Raw genomic sequence first — 13,118 nt, 5'->3', positions numbered from 1 at the left:
GAAATCTACTCTTGTGGGCACTCGCAAAACAACGAAGCCCACGTGATCCGGGGATGTGGCGTCGGAGGGAGGGTGACATTTCCTACAAGGTGCAGCCGAGGCGGGACGCGCGTGCCGCTCTCCCCGGGTTTCGGTCCGCGGCCTGTTTTGTTGTCTCTGAGGCTTGAGGGAAAGTTTGGCTGGGTCCAAGGCAGACGTTGGGAGACATTCATCTTATTTTGTTTGAAAAGTTACTCGTTCAAGTTGTCACCGTGTGACAGCTCAGAATAAAGTTAATTTACGACCGCCCCCCCCTCTCCCCCGAGGACTTCGGAGGCCGCGAGGCCGCCGCGGTGCTAAGTTGGGCGGGGCCCCAAGGCCCCAGCATTCCTGCGCGAGAGCTCGGGCTTAGGGAGTGTGGGGCGCGGAAGACGGAGCCTGGCGGAGGACACCGGTTTTCGGGAAAAAGGCCCGATTTGAATAAAAATAGGGCCGGCAGTACGTAAAGAGGACACGTAGGGGACCCCCAGCGCGTTCCCGGAGGCGGGCTGTGCACCGCGATCCTTGTGCGGGACTATCAGTTTCCCCAGGAGAGTGCTCCACGGTCCCTGGGACCAACCCTCCACGCCCGGTGCCGGTTCGGCGCTGCAGAAGTCACAGGAGTGGCAGAGTTCCCAGGACCGCGGAGAAGGGCGCTCCGGACCCCGTTCGGCCCACGCGGCAGCGGCAAACACTTTGGCGTGGCCGGGGCGTGGCCCTCCCCTCGGCCACGCCCCTCTTTGCCAATTCCCCTCCACTCCCCACTCCCATTGGCCATGAGGCTAGCCAATGAGCAATCAGATAGAGGTCCTACCCTGGGTCTGGCTCGAAAGCTCCTGCCAAAACTTTGGGAGTTTTTAGAGAGAAGTTTTTTTTTTTTTTTTCCCCTCTTATTACTTTTTTTTTTTTTTTAAACTAACGGATTATTATTGTTGTTGTTTTAAATTTAGCTCTTAGGGGTTAGCTGTTTGGGTTTTCTTTCGGTGCCCGGCCCCCGTCTCCCCGGCTTCCCTTGCGTGTGTGGAGCCGCGGCGCCCGCCGGCCAGCCGCTCCAGCGCCCCCCGCTCGCCTCCAGCCCGTGGGGACCCGGGTCTCGCACCGCCTTCAAAGTGACCGGGGCCAACTGTGACCGGCCGGGATCCGACCCTCGCCTCCTCCCTCGGCGCTAGGGCTCCCTGGCCTCTCGTCAGAGCGGACAGAGAACCGAAAGCGGATCGTCCTCAGCTGGGCTGCCGCCTACTCCTGGACTCAGCGCGCCCCTCCCCGCACACCCACCCACCCATCCACCCGGCCGGCCAGGCCGCGGCGGCCAGGAGGCGCACCCGCCAGGATGTTCGCCGCCGGGCTGGCTCCCTTCTACGCCTCCAACTTCAGCCTCTGGTCGGCCGCTTACTGCTCTTCGGCCGGCCCCGGCGGCTGCTCCTTCCCTCTAGACCCCGCCGCGGTCAAGAAACCCTCCTTCTGCATCGCAGACATCCTGCACGCCGGCGTGGGGGAAACGGGGGCCGCCGCGGAGGGCCTGGCGGGGGCCTCGGCCGCCGCCCTCACGGCGCACTTGAGCTCGGCTCACCCGCACGCCTCTTTCCAAGCTGCCGCCAGATCCCCGCTTCGACCCACCCCGGTGGTGGCGCCCTCCGAAGTCCCGGCTGGCTTCCCGCAGCGGCTGTCTCCGCTCTCAGCCGCCTACCACCACCATCACCCACAGCAGCAACAGCAGCAGCAACAACCCCAGCAGCAGCAGCCTCCGCCTCCACCCCGGGCAGGCGCCTTGCAGTCCCCGGCCTCCGGGGCGCGGGTGGTCCCGAACCCCCACCATAGCGGCTCGGCCCCAGCCCCCTCCAGCAAGGACCTCAAATTTGGAATTGACCGCATTTTGTCTGCAGAATTTGACCCGAAAGTCAAGGAAGGCAACACGCTGAGAGGTAGGTCTTGAGCCAGAGGCTGCAGGCCTCTAACTAGGGCCCTGATGCACCCTCGGTCCCGGGGCCAGTTTGGGTGTTTTTACAGTTAAAGACAAATTATTAAAAGGAGGGAGAAGAAAATCAATTGTGAGAAGAATATGAAACACCAGGGTTTAAAACTCACCTGCGCTATGTAAACAAACAAACAAACAAAAAGACCCCAGGAATGCTTTAAAAGCACACCTCACAGAATCAGTATTCATAAAAATGGTTGGTGTAAACATTTGCTAAAATGATTATCACTTGTCCGTCTTTAATCACACATATCTACAGAGAAAGCCTTTTTGGGGAACACTTTCCCCTCCATTTATCTGGTTTAGAGTGAAATTCCACTCAAGGAATGTAGCGAAACAAATCGACTCTCAACTCCCCAGAGAGCAGAGTAGGGCTCCTTCCGGCCAAGGGTGTAAGTCTGGAATTCTCCAAAGGCACCTGAAAGTGACGTCGTTTTGGCGGTTTTACGTAAAGCCTTCCCTGCCATAACAGCGTGGACGTGGACATATGGGACATTTCGTGTATCCTTCCTTGGCCGCCGTCGGGAGAGAGGGGATTTGGGTGGAGACAGGGGTCTCCCTTGACTTTGCTCCAGGAAAACCAGATCGAGGGCGCGGGGGGGGGGGAAGGGAGGAACAAAAATCGGCCCAAAGAATATGGGTTTGCTCTGAAGTGTAACTAAGCTCTTCTTTTGCCTGGTCCCCAGATCTCACGTCCCTGCTAACCGGCGCGCGGCCCGCCGGGCTGCATCTTCCCGGCCTGCAGCCCTCCGCCGGCCAGTTATTCGCGTCTCTAGATCCTATTAACGAGGCTTCTGCCATCCTCAGTCCCTTAAGCTCGAACCCGAGAAATTCAGTGCAACATCAGTTTCAAGACACATTTCCAGGTACGGAACGGGCAAGTCCGCCGACAGAAAACTCAGGACTGACGCCTCACGTGGCGACAGCGGTGTGGCAATCCCAGAATTGGTGCGGGAGGCCACCGCGTCGGGAGAGAGAAACCGAAAGATTTCTCCGTGAGCTGGCTCTCGCGTCTGCTGCCGCAGGAAAGGGGTGGGAGCCTGGGGAACCAAGAAAGTGTGTTCGTGGGTGGGTGGGTGGGGGGCTTTCCCTAGTCTTTTCTCGGGAGAGAGTGCTTTGAAAATGCAGCTGCAAGAGATGTTGCTTATTATCATACACACATTTTTAAATGACCTCAAACTCTTTTGCTCCAGGACATTGCATCTGCGCTGCGCTCTCGTGGGCACATAAGTGAGAGAGAGAGAGGAGAGAGGAGAGAGAGAGAGAGAAAAAAAAGAGAGAGAGGGAGAGAGAGAGAGAGAATGAGAACCCAGGCTGACATCTTTAGATCCTTCAGGCCCGAGGGACATTTTCGCCTACACTTTGTATGCCTGATGGCCAAATATCAGGTTTACATTTTCCCTTTGGAATTAATGGACATAACGCTGGGCTTCTCAGCTCACTGTGCAGAAACTGTAGGCCTTTCCATGACCTCCTCCAACGCTGTAAAATTCCTCCTAGGAGGAAGGCTTTGTGAATGCGGATAGGGCCCGAGCAAATCAGTTTTAAGCAATACTGGGAGCCCCAGGCCCAGGGCACTAATTTGGTCCTCCTGTGTCTCCCTCCCCCTTTCTCAGGTCCCTATGCTGTGCTCACCAAGGACACTATGCCCCAGACCTACAAGAGGAAGCGCTCATGGTCCCGGGCGGTCTTCTCCAACCTGCAGAGGAAAGGCCTGGAGAAAAGGTTTGAGATTCAGAAGTATGTGACCAAGCCTGACCGGAAGCAGCTGGCAGCGATGCTGGGCCTCACTGATGCACAGGTAAGCCAGCTCCCGCTCCAACGCACGGCCCCTCCGGTGGCCAGCTGGTGCATGCCGGTCCCAAGGCCCCACTCCCCTGCGGTGGAAACACAAGGTCTTGAATTTCGGGAGACTTTGTGGACTTCCCAACTTGAGGCAGGAGAGAGAAGTGTGGAGAAAGACAGAAGGCATAGCCCATCCCCAAAGATGTGTGTCCGCAAGCAGTGTCTGTTTATTTTGGCCAACAGGCAAAAGAACCGCTGAGAAAGCAAATAGGCTGTGGGAGATAATAATTATGTACTGGACTCCAGTGCAATTCGCTGTAGGAAGCACTTTATTTCAGAAAAGATAAAAGTCCAACGTCAAGAGATTGTTGTTGGCTTTTTTTTTTCTTCCATCCTCCCTCCCTCCCTCCTCCTCCTGCTGCTGCTGGATTGTGAAATCCCCAGTTGTGAGGAAGTGAAAACATCATTTCAAACGGAATTACTTAGCCTCGGTAGGGCAAGAAATGCACTTGGAGTGGCCACAGTCAGATTTCCTAACGGCATAAGCTCTGAAGAAAAATCTCAGGTGGGGGGAGCAGGGGAAGGAAAGAAAAAAATATTTCTCTGTATGCTTAGGAGCATTTCAGCAGGTTCTGAATATTTTCAAGAAAAGAGCAAATCTATCATGCTTGACCTCAATGTCTGAATTCATTTTTTTCCCTTTTCTCGAAATCAAGAACTGGACCTTTTTTTTTTCTTTTTCTTTTTGAGTTTTGAAACTAGAAGAGTCACCATTCTGTCACAACCCACAGCCGTGGCCCTTGCTCCCTGGGTACCAAATGTTCTGAGGGGCAGAAGCCAAAGGCAGGCACTTTTTTTTTATGGGTCCTTTAGGTGCACCACCCCCATCTGTGTGTCTTTCTGTCCTCCATTGCCCAACTCCCCTCCCCAACACACACTGGAAGAGCCCAGCCGTTTTCCACCAGCTGTGGATGTTATTTTTAAAAGGGAAGCTGGAACTTGTGTGAACGCATTGGGTCCCCCAGGGGATCGTATATATTTATATAGATTCCTCGACCCATCCCTACTCCCTTCCTCCACTATACACAGGTTTAATTCCAGCGTTTTCTAAGCCCATGGTAGGATTAGCTTATCCTGGGCAGGGGCTGGGTCCTTATCAGCTTCTGCGTGTACACATGCCCAGGAAATCCTCTTCCACTGAAGGGCCAGTGGTGCCCGCACCCCACTGGGATTAACTCTTTGAACCCCCTTTCCCCTCTGTGCTTCCTATGTTCCTCCCTAAAAAGAACTGCTTCTGTAGGAACTTGCCTTCGATAGTGGTGTTACAGGAGGGGGCCAACTTAGCAGGAATTCTTAACATTGGTTAAGCAAACCCTTGAAACTGTGTGCAAAATCTTGGGAATGTGTGTATTTTTCTGGGCCAGGGCTCAGTCAGAGTCTTGGGAGGGTCCTGACTCAGGTGGGGTTAAGGAAGCTTAGATTTAGAGTCGAGATCCTCCCTCGTTTGCAGGAGAGGTGGAAGCATCTGCCCCTCCAGCACGAATCCCTGTCATTTCAGGCTGGAGGTCTGGAGGCCACGTTTTGAGAAACAGGCCTCGGGTGTCTTTTAGGCGCAGATCCCTGGCGATCTCATTGTTTCCCTGAGCAGTCTCGGGCCCCTGCAACGAGCACAGTGCCTGGCCTGTCCCTGAGGTGCTGGGGACCATGAGCGCTGCTTTCCAGCCTTTGGGGGTGCATGCTCATCTCGGTTTCCTTTCTTGTCTCCGTGCTGCGCAGGTGAAGGTGTGGTTCCAGAACCGGCGGATGAAGTGGCGGCACTCCAAGGAGGCCCAGGCCCAGAAGGACAAAGACAAGGAGGCGGACGAGAAGCCCACAGGCGGAGGCCCGGCTGCAGACGGCGAGCAGGATGAGCAGAGCCCCAGCCGCTCGGAGGGCGAGGCCGAGAGTGATAGCAGCGACTCTGAGTCTCTGGACATGGCCCCCAGTGACACAGAGCGGACTGAGGGGGCTGAGCGGTCTCCACACCAAACCACAGTCATCAAGGCTTCGGTCGCCGGTGCGCTCCTCCCCGCCAGCAGCGGCGGGAACGGCGGCGGCAGCGGGGGCAGCGGCACTTACAGCTTCAGCGGCCTGGGCAGCACCGGCACCAGCACGGGGATCGGGATTGCCAGCAGCCTTGGCGGCGGCAGCAGCGGGGTTGCCCCGGAGTTGCTCCCTGCGCCCCAGCCAGCCCTCAGCAGCGCTCCCAAGAGCCCTGAGCCCGCCCAGCAGCCTCTCGGAGGCCTATAGACTGGACCAGGGCGGAGGGCACCCGGGCCCTGCGTGCAGACGCCCAGCCTTCCTGCGTGGCTGGATCGTGTGCCTATTTTATGGTGGTGGCAATGACAGAACCAGAGATGCAGCGGCGGAGCCTCCTTGGCCGCCTGGTACAGCCCCCACTGCGCAGTGGTCTGGGGAGTCTCGGTGCCCCACGGACACTTCTGCCTGGATACAAGCAGCTCACACTGTAAAGTGTGACTCCACAGTTCCTTCCAGCTCTAGGCGTGGCAAACGCGTGCTGCACTTAGGGTGCCACAAACTTGTAAATAAAATGTTTACTACAGTTTGTAAAGAAAGGCTGCTTGGCTGGCTGGGGCTATGCGGTCAGTAAGGTCAGGGATCTCCGTGCTGGACCTTAGCCCCAGGGCACTGCAGGTCACCGCGGCTGGAGGCGGGGACTAGAGCTTTTGAGTAAGTGCTACAACCTCAGAACCGCCTTGCTGCAGAGATCAGGGTTGGGGCTGAGCGGTTCCAGGTTCCACCAGTTCAGAGGTGTCATGGCCCGAAGCCCGCCAATGGCCGCTGAACTCGTGCTCCGTGACCCTGAGTGGGGCCTGGGAGCTGGGGTGGCCACAGAATCTGTTAGGGGCAGATGGCTTCCCCAGGAGAGTCGGGATTCCTGTGCCCGCAGGCTTTCCACAGATGCAGAGTTGGGATGGAGAAGATGGTAGTGCCTGGCAGGGTCCATCTGGCCACAGCGTATGCTCCCAAGGTGGCTGCCGGTGCCTGGTGTGAAGCTGTGCAACCATTTCAGTACAGTCGGCCCCTTGCTCAGGCATGATCTGTCCTGTCCTGGTGGAAAGGACAGGCAGACCGCTGGTTCGGGCTGGAAGGCTAGGCCTGGGGTGGCTTTAAAGATGCCCAGACAATTGCATGGCAGGGAGGTGTCTTATTCAAGGTCACTCTGAGGCAGAGCCCCAGATCAGAACTCCGACCTGCTGGCTCACATTTGGCCCGTGATGGGTCTACAAAACTGCCCCCACCCTAATACACACACACACACACTCACTCTTCATAACTGGGCTATTGCAGGTGTCTGATTGAGTTCAACCCCGCTGCCAGGAGGTGAGGCAGCGTCCCCGTCCCCATCACACTGCAGCTGGAGTACAGCAAACCCATTTTACCTGCACGCTGCTGCCACTGGAGTGGGCCATTGAAAGTTTGTTTTTTGTTTTTTGTTTTTGAAAGGCTGAAGAGTCCTACCCTGGCTCACCTTCCCTCGAAACTACAAAATGTCTGGAGTTTGCAAAAGGTTCTTCGGGGAGATTTTAAAACAAACAGTTGTTGCGGCCGAACCTGATCACCAGGGTCTATTTGGCACTGAGCGGTGGGCCGGGCAGAAGGCCTATTACGGGCCGACCATCCATTTTGTGGAGCTGGTTCTCACGGAGAGTGGTTCTCCGGTGGGGACACTGAGGTCAGCGAGCCTAGGACCACCCTTGTCCCCCGGCCAGAGTGGGAAGGCTCCCTGGTCTGGCTCAGCTTCTTCACTTTGATCCATTTGCTCGAGCACATTAAAAAATCTTCCTTCCAGATTTATGGGCCCAGGGGCCGAATAGATGCCTCCGATTTTGTCTGCTCTGGTCTGGTACAACAGACACCTGGGCAAGTTCCACAGCCCAGCCCAGGGATGCCAGACTGACCATTTCCTACACCAGTCAACCCCTCACCTACCAAGCTGAACCCTTAAGGAATGTGCCAGAGTGGGGAGGGGAGAGGGAAGACCGGGGTGGTCCAACAAAGGAAAAAGAAAGGAAAGGTTGAGGCCCCAGGAGGGATCTCTAGTTAAAGGGGAATGTGAGCCAGCTGTTGTCCCTAAATGTGCCACAAGATGGGTGGGCAGCCTCCCCACCTGCCCGGGGGGTTCCAGCCCCAGGCTGGGGTGCTTCCTTTATTCTGTCCACAGGTTCTGCTACTTGAATTGCAGCATTCTCTCTGTACCCCAATTTTGCCTTTATTACCGAAATCCGTTTCCTCCCAAATGCCGGAATTCTGGAATCAGGTCTGCCCAAGAACATGGAATTACAATTAAGAGGCACTTGAATCCATTTCTGGCGTTAAGGAGAATCACGTGGCAGGATATACACCTGGTTGAGGAGCCAGGCTGGGGAGGGGAGATGGGGAAGGTTGGTGCTTCATACTCACGCCAGCTACCCGCCCTTGTGCGGTGCCTGCTGCCCCCCCAGACCCCGCCGCGTCTCTCTGCCTGGGCCCAGTTTTACGAAGTGAAGGAAGTCATCGTACAGGGAGTGTAAAGAGGTGATTTCAGGTAAAGTCAGGCCTCATCTCGGCCGGGTTCAACCAGACCAGAGGGAGCGGTGAGCTGGGCGGGTCCCTTGGGGTGGGGGCTGGGTGCTCCTGGAGGGCTCGTAGGAGGCACCCCTTCCTCCACCACCGCCCGCTTTCGTTCCTGAACGCTCTCCAGTGAAACTCCAGCGGGGCTTTATCCTAGGCAGCGAGTTCTCCCGCATTTTCCCCGGGACCGAGAATCACAAGACCTAGCGGAGTTGCAGGTTCACTGTTAGAAGTCCAGGCGGGCGTGGTGGCGGGGCGGGAAGCAGCCTTTCGGGGCAGGTCGCCCCATCCCCGACTGCGGGAAGCTTCCCGGGGCGCTCGACGCTAGTAGGAGCGGCTGGGAAAGCCAGAAATTCTTGAACTAAGAACCATCCCGGCACGGACGGGCAGGGCACGGACCGGCAGGCTGGGCGCGGAGGGGCCGCGGGCGCCAGGACGCCGCAGCGCGCGGGGCCGGGGCTCCGAGGGGCCGGTGCGCACGGGCCCCGCCGCGTCCCCTGCCCCGTCCCCTGCCGCGTCCCCTGCCCCGCAGGCGGAGCCCTCTCCTAAAAGCAGTAACGACTTACAGGACTCTGCCTCGCCAGCAGCGGCAGCCTGCGTGGCGCCAAGCCCTGGGAGCAAGGTTACCAGCACGCAGTTGGAGGGACCGCCACCAGCGCGTCTCTCTGGGGAGGGCGAGGTGGGGGCGTCTGATACCCCCTCATCGGGTGCGCGCGCGCGCGCGCACACACACACACACACCACAGTCACACGTACACCAAACACAAACGCACATACTGAGGCACACGGAACGCCGTCTCAGACTCGTGAGAGCCCGTCAGCTGGCGATTTTCAGCTCCTTATGGATAAACCACGCAAATAAAGCTCCCGGTTCTCCACATAGCAAAGCGAAGTGAGGAGCCTTCCCAGCCTGTGTGCACGGGTGGGGAGCTTGTCTCTGGAAGTTCCCTTGCGCCAAGCTGCGTGGACCAAATCCCCGAAGCCGGGGCGCACGCCCCTCCGCGTGCCCGCTGCAGCCGAGAGCGGTAGGGACCTCAGTCCCTGCACTCCTTTGGTCGCTGTCCTGTCTCCATGGAGGCCAAAGCTGTCTGCCCTTCGGAACTTAAGGGGAAGTGTTGCCTCCAAGGGAGCCTGTGGCCCCAAAGCTGGCCTAGAAGATCGCCCCTTATCCTCCACCCCCACCCCTATCCCGCAACTGGTCGGGTGTATGGTTGCGGAGGCCGGAGGCGGGCAGCTAGATTGTCACAAATCCTGACTCCTTCAGCCCCCTCAGACGGGACCAGTGGTGTCCTGGGGGCTTTCTTGTGGCCGCTCCTTCTAGCTAGGGTCTGAAGTGGGGTGTTGGCAAGGGTTTTCCCATCCTTTAAGATCAGAACGGAGCAAGTGAGTTTAGAGTGTGCCTGGTCCACGGTCCCTCGCATGGTCCCTCCGTTCTAGGTACTGGAAGCCATTACCACTGGAAGGTGACCCTAGCGTCCCCTGCCCAAGCACACGGGCACAGCCTCAGCTTCTGGAAGCTTTGGGGTTCCCGGGGCCTGGCAGGAACCAGGACCCGCAGCGGGGGATTTTCTGGGGGCGTTTTAGAGTTTTAACCTGTTCCTGGATGCGACCGGACCTCCTCCCAAGCCCTTGTGACCTCAAACAGACACTGTGTGCAGGTTGGACCTGGGGTGGCTCTAGAGCAAGAATCCAGGAAGACAGCCAGAGGCTGAAGTCAAGGCACCCTCCTTCAGTTTGCGACCCCTGTCCCCCCTCCTTTAAGGAGCTTTGTCTTCCTTTAACAAGAGTAAGCCGGCAGAGGGATCATCGCCACACAACCAGGTCACGCTAATTCGAAGATGGCCAAGGGGACCCGAAACATGCACGGGTGTTTCATTCCCCCTTCTTGGGACTCTGGGTTAGGGGTTGCATGCTCCCTGGCCTTTGTGAAAATGCAAATACTGGTGTTAGGGAGGCCTTTAACTGCAGGTGTTGGGGCTGGGGGAGATATACCCAGATTTAACTGCTCACACCCACCTCTGGCTCACAGCCACACCTGGGAGGTTGTAATGGGATTGGCAGGTGTCCAAAGACAAACAGGCAGCCTTCTCTGCACCTTCTCCTGATGCATGCGAATATTAAAAACTGCAGCGGGCACCCCCTGTATTGCCTGCACTTTGCAAATCCTGACTGCTTGCACAGGGTGGCTGCACTTACTAAGAAACTCCCCGGTGCCACACACGCTCCCGGGTTCTACCCGAGCAAGGCTCTGCCTGGACTGGCCCAGGGCCTTGGGGCCCCTCAGACAGGCAAGCTTGGAGAATTACTAGATCTTGGGTCCCTCAGCTGTCCTGCCCTCTGTCAAGTTAGGAAGGAAGGCTAGATGTCCCAGCAGGGGTGATGGCTTCCTCCTTCACGTCTGGGTTGAGCAGTCGGGGCTGGCAGTCTACACACTCGCTCAAGGTCCCCTGGGGAGTGAGTGCCAGGACTCGCATGAGCTGTGGGTTTAGTGTCTTCCAAGGTTCTACCAGTACCCGTTTGACCAACCGAATTCTGATCCAAACAAAGCTCTATGGCTTTTTAAAAAGAGCATAAGAGGCTTCTGCTGGCCTGCCTCCGTCCTCCGTCCTGGCCCCTGAGGAGTGTCCCTCCAGGCAGGAGTCCTGGCCTGAATCTTCCTCCAGTTATCACTCGCCCTTCAGGCTGTGCTGCCTCCTCCTCTGTAGCAGGTTTAGCTTTGCTAAGAGTTCTGGGTTCAGGCAACACCTGCTCATAGGACTCAGTGTTATCCTCTGTGCTTTTTCCATTTCCTTGCTCGTTGCTGACACTTGGGATTCGGGTGCAAGTCCTGATGGTGCCCGTGGGGCAGCAGCTGTGCTGGCTTCTCTCTCCCTCTGCCCTTGGACCCAGCCTCAGTCTTCAGCGAGGCAGACCGAGACGCCCCTTTTGCAAAGTTGACCACGCTCAGAGGAGGAACAGGAGGCTGCACAGGTGGCAGCGATTATACCTGCACCACCTGCTGTATGCTCGGAGCTCCCCTTGGGTGACCCCAAAGACTCTCTCTGGGGACCAGGTGTGGGAAGAGACTTGCAGAGGGCTGATTGCGGTGAATTCAGTGCACCAGAAAGGGCGCGCTGGACCCAAGCCTGCATTAGGGGAACCTACACTAGCCTAGGAAGCTTTTGTTCACTCACCAATGACTGCTCACTCACCGATGACTAATCTCGTGGCCTTGGGAAATTGATCTAACCACATGGCTTTAGTTTCCTCATCTGCGTGAGAGGGACTAACCGAAGTGACCTTACTTGTAAGTTACTGTGAGACTTGATTGCATTAACAAAGGTGAAATGAGATCCTTGGGTGACACACAATCAGTGCCATAGGCTTAGATGTCATTGTATTCCTTCATCCATTCATTTATTCACTGCAGTATCACTGAGGTCCTTGTTAGCATATGCACAGTTGGGGGTGAGGGAGAACAAAATGCGAGACAATTTTTACTCTCTAAGAATTTAAATCCTTAGATGGAGGCTTCTGAATGTGATGCATTAACAGGGTCCCCAGGGAAACCCTTTAAGGATGGAGGTGGGGGGTTGCCACATGGTCCCACTGACCCCACGAGATGCCCATTGGCACGTCTTCATCTGGGTCCAGTGCCTTGTGCTCAATGCAGTGCTTGCACGTGTGGTTGGAAGTTTTCCTTGGGAGATGGAAGGTGAAGAAACCAGAGTTGTTTTCTTTTTCTTTTCTTTTCTTTCTTTCTTTCTTTTTTTTGACACTTTGGGTTTGAGGGAAGTTTCAACAAGTGTCTGGGGTCAAAGGAGGGAAAAATATATGTCTGCAGTTGAGATCCTCTCAGGACAAATGGCCCGTCAGGAGTTCTATTAAGTTCTTAACTAATTGCGTAGAGGGGAGAGTCTCCCAAACAGAAACAGGACACCAACTGTCCCCTTACTGAGGAAAGGTTTCCTCTGTAGGGCTGAGCTCTGCTGGTGGTTGGAGAAATTCTCGCACCCAGCTTGGCATAGGGAAGGCGCCTCAACAAGTGTTTATTGAATAAACGAATCACACAATCGTTGTGGTCCCTGTGGTTATTTATAGTCTCAGGGAAGCCTCTGGAACAATCTGATCGCGGGGTTAGCATTGTAAACAGGGGAGGAAGCTGAACAGCAGGGCGGGGAGCCATTCAGTGGTGACTGGAAGCAGGGGACTTGGAAGCCCCACATCATCTGCCTAAGGACACACAGGGGTCCATTATACGGAGACCGTCAGGGAGCAGCCAGAGAAGGGGCTCAGGAGGAGTGCGGAATACAGACGGCAGCAAGCTCGTTCTCGCACTTTCCTCTGCAGAGGTCTTGCTCGGTGCGGCATCATCCCCTCATCTTTGGGTTGAATGACTTGTCCACAGTCATCCGACAAGCGGTCGACGTAAGAGCCAGAGCCAGAAGTTTTCTGTGCGTCCTTGGGTCCCCCTCCCTGGGTCCAGCTTTGCAGGGCGGGCGCTGGGACCTGTGCGTGTCTCCTGGCACAGGGAGAGCAGTGTGGCCCCGGGAGCATCAGGGCGGAGGTGGCCGCAGCGAGTCCGAGTCCCCACCTCGCCGTCTCCCTCTGCTGCGCGAAAGTGTCGTTTTATTTCCAGGAGTCCCGGAGCTGCCCTGATCCCCAATTCGCCTCCAGCGATTTCAGTGTCAGCAAATTTCAACCTTGCTCTGATGTGTCAAGGCTGTTTAATTTTGTTGCCGGGAAT

The 13,118-nt window shown here is 56.5% G+C and overlaps 1 protein-coding gene across 1 annotated transcript; it reads left to right on the top strand.

The window, feature by feature from the left end:
• The first annotated feature begins 875 nt into the window (after positions 1-875).
• On the top strand, positions 876-8,339 carry HLX (H2.0 like homeobox). The gene is made up of 4 exons (XM_036277744.1): positions 876-1,940; positions 2,680-2,859; positions 3,610-3,794; positions 5,555-8,339. Exons 1-4 carry the CDS (start codon positions 1,349-1,351, stop codon positions 6,065-6,067), a joined length of 1,470 nt encoding a protein of 489 aa, XP_036133637.1. The 5' UTR covers positions 876-1,348; the 3' UTR covers positions 6,068-8,339.
• Positions 8,340-13,118: the final 4,779 nt, after the last annotated feature.

Source organism: Molossus molossus, unplaced genomic scaffold, assembly GCF_014108415.1.
Source record: "Molossus molossus isolate mMolMol1 unplaced genomic scaffold, mMolMol1.p scaffold_m16_p_23, whole genome shotgun sequence".
NCBI lineage: Eukaryota > Metazoa > Chordata > Mammalia > Chiroptera > Molossidae > Molossus > Molossus molossus.
Note: the sequence above shows the minus strand (reverse complement) of the source record. Positions and strands in the feature narration are given on the sequence as shown.

What these genes read in the sequence shown, in the direction of transcription:
- HLX (XM_036277744.1), top strand. Translation starts at nt 1,349, where the DNA reads ATGTTCGCCGCCGGGCTGGCTCCCTTCTACGCCTCCAACTTCAGCCTC. An exon ending in GTTTCAAGACACATTTCCAG is followed by an intron (nt 2,860 to 3,609) that starts GTACGGAACGGG and finishes CCCCTTTCTCAG; the next exon opens with GTCCCTATGCTGTGCTCACC. An exon ending in TGGGCCTCACTGATGCACAG is followed by an intron (nt 3,795 to 5,554) that starts GTAAGCCAGCTC and finishes CGTGCTGCGCAG; the next exon opens with GTGAAGGTGTGGTTCCAGAA.